At 31.8% G+C, this 12,244-nt stretch overlaps 1 protein-coding gene across 1 annotated transcript; it reads right to left on the bottom strand.

Moving 5' to 3' along the window:
- Nucleotides 1-1,582: 1,582 nt before the first annotated feature.
- Nucleotides 1,583-2,052, bottom strand: LOC125598265 (putative defensin-like protein 73). Its single transcript, XM_048772472.1, has 2 exons — nt 1,884-2,052; nt 1,583-1,722 (listed from the first exon to the last, which is right to left on the bottom strand). Exons 1-2 carry the CDS (start codon nt 1,960-1,962, stop codon nt 1,583-1,585), a joined length of 219 nt encoding a protein of 72 aa, XP_048628429.1. The 5' UTR covers nt 1,963-2,052.
- Between the last annotated feature and the right edge of the window lie 10,192 nt (nt 2,053-12,244).

Raw genomic sequence — 12,244 nt, 5'->3', positions numbered from 1 at the left:
TCTTTGCTTCTAGTGGTCTTTAAAAAAAAACTAAATGAAAGCTTAGTACTTGGTGGGGTTACTTCCAAAGGAATCAATAGTGAAATGGTGTGATTGGATAAGTGAGTAAAGGAAGTGAATGTGGTAGGGACATGTGGAACTTAAGAAGGAAACATGGAAGAGACAAGAAGCACATGAGATTGCATATCATGACTCATGAGGACAAGGATTCTAAAGAAGAAGAAGGGTCTCTTTTTTTAGTCATGTGATGTTTGGTTTGGCCAACGAACATGTTACTGTTTCTCCTCCTTTACCACCCGGTTCGTTTAATAAGACAAATCAAATTAGTTCAAATGGGTTTGTAATATAATGGAGGAGAAGCAGTAAACGATGTAACATGATGTTGACCAAGCATGACTATTCATTTAACCAATAGTGTGTGCCACTATACACACTAAATGCTAAATCGCATTAACAAGAACGGTTTCCATGTGTTGTGAGTTTTCAAGAATGATAAAAAGCCGATCAAAACTGTATTAAAAATTCATTAACTAATGTTTTCTTATTTATTTCAAAAAGATTAGACATGCAATAATGTTTAGTGATGGAGCTTATTAGTTGCAACAACATATCTCAGGCTTCAGGATCATCTTCTTCCCAGTCAGCATGTATCAATCAGAGAGATATTTAAATCCTTAACATGTAATTATCATGGTTATGAAAAAGAAACTAATGTGACTGAGACTAACAATCGAACACATTTGCCTCTAACGTGGGACTTAGTTTGATATCTCACACATATTACATATCAAAGTGGGTAAAGTAAGGGTACATTCCAATATTTGAATAGGGTCCATTGAAACTTAAAGCCTCCCTGCCTGCATGCATGACTTCGAGGAAGTTTTGGATTCGGCGGGAACAAGAAACGATATTTAAACCGTAGCTGCCCATTAGAATGCTTACAAACATTTCATCAAAAAAGAATTACGAAACGCCAGTTGTGTGTGCCTCCTCAAGACACTAGGGGAAAACCCAATGAACCAGGAGCACAAAGTGGCTCGTTAGGTGTCTGGGTCGATAGGGGCACCGGTTCTAGCCTGTGAGATCCTGTTTGCGTAGATGGTCACTAGGCGAACCTGTGTACTGTTTAGACCTTCCAAATACGGAATGCTTTCCCAATCATTATATATATATATATATATATTCTTTTTTTTTTTTTTGGTAAGACTATCATTATATATATGTCTACGAGACAGAACACCACTGTCTGCAACAACAACAACACCCAAAAAACACACGAGAGTAAGTTACTGGTCGCAAAGTCAAAAGTTTCTTTAAAGCTTTCTTTAAATTCCCGATTTGATTTTTACCTTTCGGACATCTGCGCTTTGGTTCCCAAATGCTTCAAAAACCGCCGCATGCATGAAGCCAACTTAAGTGTGGTTTTAAATATCAAATTCAAGTAGTATATGATAATATTTAAATGATGTTGGTTTCCATTAAAAAAAAATCAAATTTGTCAAATGCCAACAACTCAGACGCTTATAGATATATTCTAATAGCAGAAATTTATTATGATTATCAGTGTTCAGATATGAAACATTTAATGGTCACAACAACATTGATCCGGATTTTCCCAGCCAACGCATTGGCCAGATTGGTATCCCATCCTGATGCAAGCAGTCGGACAGTCAAAAATCATTCCACACAGTCCAATGCATTGTGGCTCGGCTTCAACTTTTTCTACATTTCACCGAAACCAAAATAAAGAAAAGAGTATTGAGATATTAGTATATAATAATGTGTATAATATAGAGATACAAAATAGTATATAATGTGTATGATATTTTGCATAGTTTGCTATTAAATAGATATGATGAGATCTGCAATCATATACGGAATACCTGGAGCCACGAGAAATATGATGAGTACTGAAGCAATCATTAGGAAGCTCATGAATCCAGTCTTGCAATTTATCTTCATGGTATTGTAAATATATTACCTCTTTTTCTTATCAATTCAATATATCACCTTTGCTTTATATCTTTGAGTTTCTTTTATCGATTTTAATTAAGATTCAAACAGAATCTGATTTTAGTTTAGCCATTATAAGAAGGAAAAGAAAAACAAAATCAGATTTTTATTAGACTATTAGTTACTATTGGCGGATACATTTCACATATTTTGTTCCTAATCTAGATGGATATTTGCGTTATTCATATTATTCCTAATCTGATTTGTATCAATTTTTATCTGCCCATCTCTAAATTTCGTTTCAAATATTTTGTTCTCAATCTAGAGATATTTTCGTTATTCATTATATTTTTATATATTATTTTCTTTTTATATCTGCTTTGTATTGATTTTCATTTGACTGACATATTTCAAATAGTTATTTCCAATCTAAAGAGATCTTTGATCCCCTCAATCTAAAGGACTAATCAAAAGGGTGGGAACAGGATCTTCTATATCCGTATGGAGCGATCCTTGGATCCCAACCACTCGCCCGAGACCAGCAAATAAAAATCAACACAATCTTTACCCAGACCTTACAGTGGATTCTCTTATTGATCCTCATTTGCGAAGATGGAATTCGCCGGCGCTTCGGGCTTTGGTGGACCCACAGGATGTGAAATTAATAGAAAGTATACCATTGAGTAGAACTCGAATGGCAGACAAAGATGGATGGTATTTCACAAATAATGGAAAATACACGGTTAAATCTGGATATCAAATTGAAAGGATATACCCAGATAAGGAAAGATCACCATTAGTGTTTGGACCCACAGTGGATATTTTGAAGGCATATTGTTGGAAAATACGGTGCCAACCAAAGATTAAGCATTTTCTATGGCAATTGGTGACAGGGTGTATAGCAGTCAAGAAGAATCTGCATAAGCGAGGGATACCCGGAGATATCGTTTGTGCAAGATGTGGAGCTGAGGAGGAATCGATCAACCATGTATTCTTCGAATGTCCTCCTGCACTTCAGACATGGGCTCTTTCAAAGATTCCAACAAGTCCAGCTATGTTTCCAACAAGTTCTCTCTTTGTGAACATGGATCATCTCTTTTGGAGAATTGTTCCACAGATGGAAGATCATCAGTTTGCATGGATACTATGGTATATATGGAAAGGAAGAAATAATAAAGTCTTTAGTAATCTGGATGTGGATCCGTTGGATACCCTTAAACTGGCAGAAACAGAATCAAAACTCTGGGCTGAGGCACAAATACTGACTGACCACAAGAGGATTCCACAGGTAGAGGCTATGATTCTTCCGGCAATTCCAGGAAGATGGTGTTTTACGGATGGTTCCTGGAAAGAGAATGAGATTTTTTCAGGTCAAGGATGGTACAGTACTCTAGAAGGATTTGCGGGTTTGATGGGTGCAAGGAATGTTCGGGCTTCTCTTACTCCTCTTCATGCGGAGATGGAAGCTTTATTATGGGCAATGGAATGTATGAAAAACTTACGACAATTTCATGTTACGTTTGCAACGGATTGTTCTCAATTGGTGAAGATGGTTTCAGAACCAGAAGAATGGCCAGCATTTGCAAGTTATTTGGAAGATATAAACAGCCTGAAAGAGAGTTTTTCCGAGTAGAGATTATCTATGTACCAAGAACGCAGAACAAGAAGGCGGATAGCTTAGCCCGCAGTGCTAGGAAGGAAACGTCTTTTGTAGTTCACATGGATCAAGATCTCCCAGTTTGGTTCACAGAGTCAATATGAGTCTGTAAAATTGATGACAAAAAAAAAAAAAAAAAAAAAAAAACAATCTATTATACATTACTTGATAAGTTTAAATCTAAAGAAACCTTATTTCAAAAATTTATTTTTTCTATTTTTTTATACAAAATATATTTTTCTAATATTTTTTTTGTTTTTGCTATAATTGTTTTTTAATATATCCATTGTAGATAACTATCACTATGACTAGTATGCAAATTGCTACTTGAGTTTCTCAGGAACTATCTTTGAGATTTTAGGTTTGAGAAGAGTAGATTCCCAGACGGTTAACATTTTCCAAAAAACACTTAATAAAGTGTTTGTGGTTACTTAGAAGCGTAGATGACCTAGGTTTTATCACCATGACTAGCTACAGAATAAGGGAAGGTTTAGAGAAATATACATAATGAAATTATGAATTTTGCACTAGTTGAATGCAAGGAGGTATGAACAGGCATAGTATAAACTGGCAAAATAGATACCATTAAGAGATCGGAGGTCTGACAAAAAATTTGTTGACATAATTGTTTTGAGATGAGAAAAAAATACGAGGATAATAAGAAAAAAACAAGCTAAGTTGCTCTCAGTAATTAGAAAGTAAAGTTTAGTGATCTAAAAAATAAGCTAGTTGCTCTCAGTAATGAGAAAGTAATCCCTCCGTTTTGATTTAATTGTCGATGTAGAGAAAAATTTCCGTTTCAAAATAAGTGTCGTTTTAGAGTTTCATTGCAAAATTTATTAATAAGATTTTCTATTTTATTTTTCTGTTGATTGAAAAAGGGTTAGGTGTATAGGTAATTGTGTTTTTGTTTTGGAAAATACAAAATCATATGTTTACTTAATTTGTGTGCATAAACCTATAACGATAATTAAAATAAAACAGAGGGAATAAAGTTTAGTGATAAAAACAAAAGCTAAAATTGCTAATTCTCTATATACTGAAACCTATGATCTTTAGTGTTGTTTTAAAATTTCTAAACACATTCTTCATTTTTATTAATGTATATTAAACTCTCTTTCATGGTTCATGAGCATCTTTTAATTTTTTGTCAATTAATTTATTAAAACATCACAATACTTCCTAAATTGGTGGACTAACCACGATAAAATCGCTATTCTCTAGAGATACAGAGACAACAAAGGTTCCAAACCTCTTTGACCTTCATCATTTGTTACAGAAGGATGAAATAATGCATTAAAATAATATTTTCATATTTTTGAATTTTTCTCAAAATCTATGGGTTAAACCCCTACGAAAATATTGAGTTTTTCGGTAAATTCTCTATATACAGAAACCTATGATCTTTAGTGTTTTTTAAAAATTTCTAAACACATTCTTCATTTTAATTAATTTATATTAAACTCTCTTTCATGGTTCATGAGCATCTTTTTATTTTTTGTCAATTAATTTATTAAAACTTCATAATACTTCCTAAATTGGTGGACTAACCACGATAAAATCGCTATTCTCTAGAGATACGGAGACAACAAAGGTTCCAAACCTCTTTGACCTTCATGATATGTTACAGAAGGATGAAACTATGCATTACAATAATATTTTCATATTTTTGAATTTTTCTCAAAATCTATGGGTTAACCCCTACGAAAATATTGAGTTTTTCGAAAAATTCTCTATATACTGAAACCTATGATCTTTAGTGTTGTTTTAAAATTTCTAAACACATTCTTCATTTTTATTAATGTATATTAAACTCTCTTTCATGGTTCATGAGCATCGTTTTAATTTTTTGTTAATTAATTTAATAAAACTTCATAATACTTCCTAAATTGGTGGACTAACCATGATAAAATCACTATTCTCAAGAGAAACGAAGACAACAAAGGTTACAAACCTCTTTGATCTTCATCATATGTTACAGAAGGATGAAACTATGCAATAAAATAATATTTTCATATTTTGAATTTTTTTCAAAATCTATGGGTTAACCCCTACGAAAATATTGAGTTTTTCGAAAAATTCTCTATATACTGAAACCTATGATCTTTAGTGTTGTTTTAAAATTTCTAAACACATTCTTCATTTTTATTAATGTATATTAAACTCTCTTTCATGGTTCATGAGCATCGTTTTAATTTTTTGTTAATTAATTTAATAAAACTTCATAATACTTCCTAAATTGATGGACTAACCACGATAAAATCACTATTCTCAAGAGAAACGGAGACAACAAATGTTACAAACCTCTTTGATCTTCATCATATGTTACAAAAGGATGAAACGTTGCAATAAAATAATATTTTCATATTTTTGAATTTTTCTCAAAATCTATGGGTTAACCCCTACAAAAATATTGACTTTTTCGGTAAATTCTCTATATTCTGAAACCTATGATCTTTAGTGTTGTTTTAAAATTTCTAAACACATTCTTCATTTTTATTATTGTATATTAAACTCTCTTTCATGGTTCATGAGCATCGTTTTAATTTTTTGTCAATTAATTTAGTAAAACTTCATAATACTTCTTAAATTGGTGGAATAACCACAATAATCGTTATTCTCTAGAGAAACAAAGACAACAAAGGTTTCAAACCTCTTTGACCTTCATCATATGTTACAGAAGGATGAAACAATGCATTAAAATAATATTTTTATATTTTAAATTTTTTTCAAAATCTATGGGTTAACCCCTACGAAAATATTGATTTTTTCGGTAAATTCTCTATATTCTGAAACCTATGATCTTTAGTGTTGTTTTAAAATTTCTAAACACATTCTTCATTTTTATTAATGTATATTAAACTCTATTTCATGGTTCATGAGCATCGTTTTAATTTTTTGTCAATTTATTTAGTAAACCTTCATAATACTTTGTAAATTTTTTTTTTTTTGAATTGAATGTTAAATTTAATTCAAAAAAGAAAATACCTTGTTACAACTATGTGTAATTTTTCCTAAATTTTTCTATACAAGATTTGATAAAAACAAATAGGAGCTTTTCCTTCTAACTCTTCCCGTCTACCTCCTCATAACATCCATCTACCTTCTCACTTCTCAAACTCTACCCAGCTCTCACTCCTACTGGGCACCTAGCTCTCACTCCTACTAGGACTCCTCTTCCACCCAGCTCTCACTCTTACTGGGCACCTAGCTCTCACTCCTACTAGGCCTCCTTTCTCTAGTTAGAAACCAGAATTGCAACCCTCCTGCCAGCTTCTTATCCCCCTTCCTTTGAATGATTGAGAACTTATTTCTCACAGTCTTGTCAATTAACTTGGAAATGAGAATAGGAGGTGAAGCTGCCTCGCTATGCCTTCTCCTATTTCTCTCTCTCCATATGCTATGAACTGTCACTTGAAATAAATATCTAATTGTAAAGAGAGTAATAATACCCTGACTTTCATCAATAAGAATCCTCGTTATCTCATTCCAGTTCACAGTATATCTATCCTCTAGTATCCCCTTTGCTAGCTCCTTCCAAATTTGCTCTGAGAAAGGACACACAAAGAAAAGATGATGAACTGACTCCATAGAAGCTTGGCAAAAAATACAAGCAGTATCAACATTCAGATTCCAATGCGCCATTCTGTCCCCTGTTGATAGTCTGTCCCGCATTGCAATCCAGACCATAAATGAGAATTTTGGTGTCGCATGTTTGAACCAAACCGCCTTGTGCCAATCATACTGCTGGTGCTTTTCTCGAATAATCTGCCATGTCTCTCTAGTTGAGAACTTCTCCTTGAATTATCATTCCCATTCCTCCATAAGTAAATATCCTCCTCTAACAATCTCTTCTCCGCATTGTAAATTGGTGGACTAACCACGATAAAATCGCTATTCTCTAGAGATACGGAGACAACAAAGGTTCCAAACCTCTCTGACCTTCATCATATGTTACAGAAGGATGAAACTATGCATTAAAATAATATTCATATTTTTGATTTTTTTTCAAATATATGGGTTAACCCCTACGAAAATATTGACTTTTTCGGTAAATTCTCTATATACTGAAACCTATGATCTTTAGTATTGTTTTAAAATTTCTAAACACATTCTTCATTTTTATTAATGTATATTAAACTCTCTTTCATGGTTCTTAAGCATCGTTTTATTTTTTGTCATGTAATTTAGTTAAACTTCATAATACTCCCTAAATTGGTGGACTAACCACGATAAAATCGCTATTCTCAAGAGAAACGTAGAGAACAAAGGTTGCAAACCTCTTTGACCTTCACCATATGTTACAGAAGGATGAAACTATGCATTAAAAATATTTTCATATTTTTGAATTTTTCTCAAAATCTATGGGTTAACCCCTACGAAAATATTGAGTTTTTCGGTAAATTCTCTATATACTGAAACTTATGATCTTTAATGTTGTTTTAAAATTTCTAAACATATTCTTCATTTTTATTAATGTATATTAAACTCTCTTTCATGGTTCATGAGCATCGTTTAGATTTTTTGTCATGTAATTTAGTTAAACTTCATAATACTCCCTAAATTGGTGGACTAACCACGATAAAATCGCTATTCTCTAGAGAAACGGAGACAACAAAAGTTCCAAACCTCTTTGACCTTCATCATGTTACAGAAGGATGAAACTATGCATTAAAATAATATTTTCATATTTTTGAATTTTTTTCAAAATCTATGGGTTAACCCCTACGAAAATATTGAGTTTTTCGGTAAATTCTCTATATTCTGAAACCTATGATCTTTAGTGTTGTTTTAAAATTTATAAACACATTCTTCATTTTTATTAATGTATATTAAACTCTCTTTCATGGTTCATGAGCATCGTTTTAATTTTTTGTCAATTAATTTAGTAAACTTCATAATACTTCTTAAATTGGTGGACTAACCACGATAATCGTTATTCTCTAGAGAAACAAGACAACAAAGGTTTCAAACCTCTTTGACCTTCATCATATGTTACAGAAGGATGAAACAATGCATTAAAATAATATTTTTATATTTTGAATTTTTCTCAAAATCTATGGGTTAACCCTTACGAAAATATTGACTTTTTCGGTAAATTCTCTATATACTGAAACCTATGATCTTTAGTGTTGTTTTAAAATTTCTAAACACATTCTTCATTTTTATTAATGTATATTAAACTCTCTTTCATGGTTCATGAGCATCGTTTTAATTTTTTGTCAATTTATTTAGTAAACCTTCATAATACTTTTTAAATTGGTGGACTAACCACGATAAAATCGCTATTCTCTAGAGATACGGAGACAACAAAGGTTCCAAACCTCTTTGACCTTTATCATATGTTACAGAAGGATGAAACTATGCATTAAAATAATATTTCATATTTTTGAATTTTTTCAAAATCTATGGGTTAACCCCTACGAAAATATTGAGTTTTTCGGTAAATTCTCTATATACTGAAACCTATGATCTTTAGTGTTGTTTTAAATTTCTAAACACATTCTTCATTTTTATTAATGTATATTAAACTCTATTTCATGGTTCATGAGCATCGTTTTAATTTTTTGTCATGTAATTTAGTTAAACTTCATAATACTCCCTAAATTGGTGGACTAACCACGATAAAATCGCTATTCTCAAGAGAAACGGAGACAACAAAGGTTCCAAACCTCTTTGACCTTCATCATATGTTACAGAAGGATGAAACTATGCATTAAAAATATTTTCATATTTTTGAATTTTTCTCAAAATCTATGGGTTAACCCCTACGAAAATATTGAGTTTTTCGGTAAATTCTCTATATACTGAAACTTATGATCTTTAGTGTTGTTTTAAAATTTCTAAACACATTCTTCATTTTTATTAATGTATATTAAACTCTCTTTCATGGTTCATGAGCATCGTTTAATTTTTTGTCATGTAATTTAGTTAAACTTCATAATACTCCCTAAATTGGTGGACTAACCACGATAAAATCGCTATTCTCTAGAGAAACGGAGACAACAAAGGTTCCAAACCTCTTTGACCTTCATCATATGTTACAGAAGGATGAAACTATGCATTAAAATAATATTTTCATATTTTTGAATTTTTTTCAAAATCTATGGGTTAACTAACAACCCCTACGAAAATATTGAGTTTTTCGGTAAATTCTCTATATACTGAAACCTAAGACCTTTAGTGTTGTTTTAAAATTTCTAAACAAATTCTTCATTTTTATTAATGTATATTAAACTCTCATTCATGGTTCATGAGCATCGTTTTAATTTTTTGTCAAGTAATTTAGTCAAACTTCATAATACTTCCTAAATTTTTTTTTTTTTTTTGATAAATGTTAATTTTATTCAGAAAAAACTGTGAGACACAAAGTGCTACTCTGTTTTGCCTACACTTCTTATGAAAACTTCCAATATCTTTCTATACAAATCATGAGCTTGGTTGCACACCAAACCATGTTATCAGACCTTCTTCATAGTGATCTCCTTTACCCTTTAGTGATAAAAGCTTCAACCTCATATACTTGTCCACAAGCTTAGTCAAACCATGATATCTCTCGGCTTCTCCCCATGCCTGCGCGCATTTCTCTCCCACCAAATTGTGTAAACTGTGGCTTGCAATACATATCGGAGTATGAATGTTTTATAGGTGTTACCCATGATTTCGAGACTATAGATATTAGCTCACTCCAGTCCACAGTAAAAGCATCTCTCATCAGCCCCTCCGCAAGCTTTCTCCAATCATCTCAGAGTATCGACAGACAAAGAAAGATGAGCACAAGACTCTGGCGCATCATTACAAAGCACACACGTTGTATTAATGGAGCTATTCCACTGCTGCATTCTGTCTGTTGTCTGCAATCTTCCTTTGATAGCTACCCACATATTAAAAGCATACTTCAGTGTTGATTGAAAAACCAGACTCCCTTATGCCATGTGCATATGGGCTTCACACTTCGAATCTGGTCCAAGTTTTGCTTGTCAAAAGTTGGTTCTGAATTTTCCTTCTACTGCTTCTTAAATTGGTGGACTAACCACGATAAAATCGCTATTCTCTAGAGAAACGGAGACAACAAAGGTTCCAAACCTCTTTGACCTTCATCATATGTTACAGAAGGATGAAACTATGCATTAAAATAATATTTTCATATTTTTGAATTTTTCTCAAAATCTATGGGTTAACCCCTACGAAAATATTGAGTTTTTCGGTAAATTCTCTATATACTGAAACCTATGATCTTTAGTGTTGTTTTAAAATTTCTAAACACATTCTTCATTTTTATTAATGTATATTAAACTCTCTTTCATGGTTCATGAGCATCGTTTTAATTTTTTGTCATGTAATTTAGTAAAACTTCATAATACTCCCTAAATTGGTGGACTAACCACGATAAAATCGCTATTCTCTAGAGAAACGGAGACAACAAAGGTTCCAAACCTCTTTGACCTTCATCATATGTTACAGAAGGATGAAACTATGCATTAAAACAATATTTTCATATTTTTGAATTTTTCTCAAAATCTATGGGTTAACCCCTACGAAAATATTGAGTTTTTCGGTAAATTCTCTATATACTGAAACCTATGATCTTTAGTGTTGTTTTAAAATTTCTAAACACATTCTTCATTTTTATTAATGTATATTAAACTCTCTTTCATGGTTCATGAGCATCGTTTTAATTTTTTGTTTGTAATTTAGTTAAACTTCATAATACTTCCTAAATTGGTGGACTAACCACGATAAAATCGCTATTCTCAAGAGAAACGGAGACAACAAAGGTTCAAAACCTCTTTGACCTTCATCATATGTTACAGAAGGATGAAATATGCATTAAAATAATATTTTCATATTTTTGAATTTTTCTCAAAATCTATGGGTTAACCCCTACGAAAATATTGAGTTTTTCGGTAAATTCTCTATATACTGAAACCTATGATCTTTAGTGTTGTTTTAAAATTTCTAAACACATTCTTCATTTTTATTAATGTATATTAAACTCTCTTTCATGGTTCATGAGCATCGTTTTAATTTTTTGTCAATTAATTTAGTAAAACTTCATAATACTTCCTAAATTGGTGGACTAACCACGATAAAATCGCTATTCTCTAGAGAAACGGAGACAACAAAGGTTCCAAACCTCTTTGACCTTCATCATATGTTACAGAAGGATGAAACTATGCATTAAAAAATATATTTCATATTTTTGAATTTTTCTCAAAATCTATGGGTTAACCCCTACGAAAATATTGAGTTTTCGGTAAATTCTCTATATACTGAAACCTATGATCTTTAGTGTTGTTTTAAAATTTCTAAACACATTCTTCATTTTTATTAATGTATATTAAACTCTCTTTCATGGTTCATGAGCATCGTTTTATTTTTATGTCAATTAATTCAGTAAAACTTCATAATACTTCCTAAATTGGTGGACTAACCACGATAAAATCGCTATTCTCTAGAGATACAAAGACAACAAAGGTTCCAAACCTCTTTGACCTTCATCATATGTTACAGAAGGATGAAACTATGCATTAAAACAATATTTTCATATTTTTGAATTTTTTCAAAATCTATGGGTTAACCCCTACGAAAATATTGAGTTTTTCGGTAAATTCTCTATATACTGAAACCTAT

The sequence above is a fragment of the Brassica napus genome, unplaced genomic scaffold (genome assembly GCF_020379485.1).
Source record: "Brassica napus cultivar Da-Ae unplaced genomic scaffold, Da-Ae ScsIHWf_1676;HRSCAF=2297, whole genome shotgun sequence".
NCBI classification, from domain to species: domain Eukaryota; kingdom Viridiplantae; phylum Streptophyta; class Magnoliopsida; order Brassicales; family Brassicaceae; genus Brassica; species Brassica napus.
This window is presented reverse-complemented; position numbering and strand designations above follow the sequence as displayed.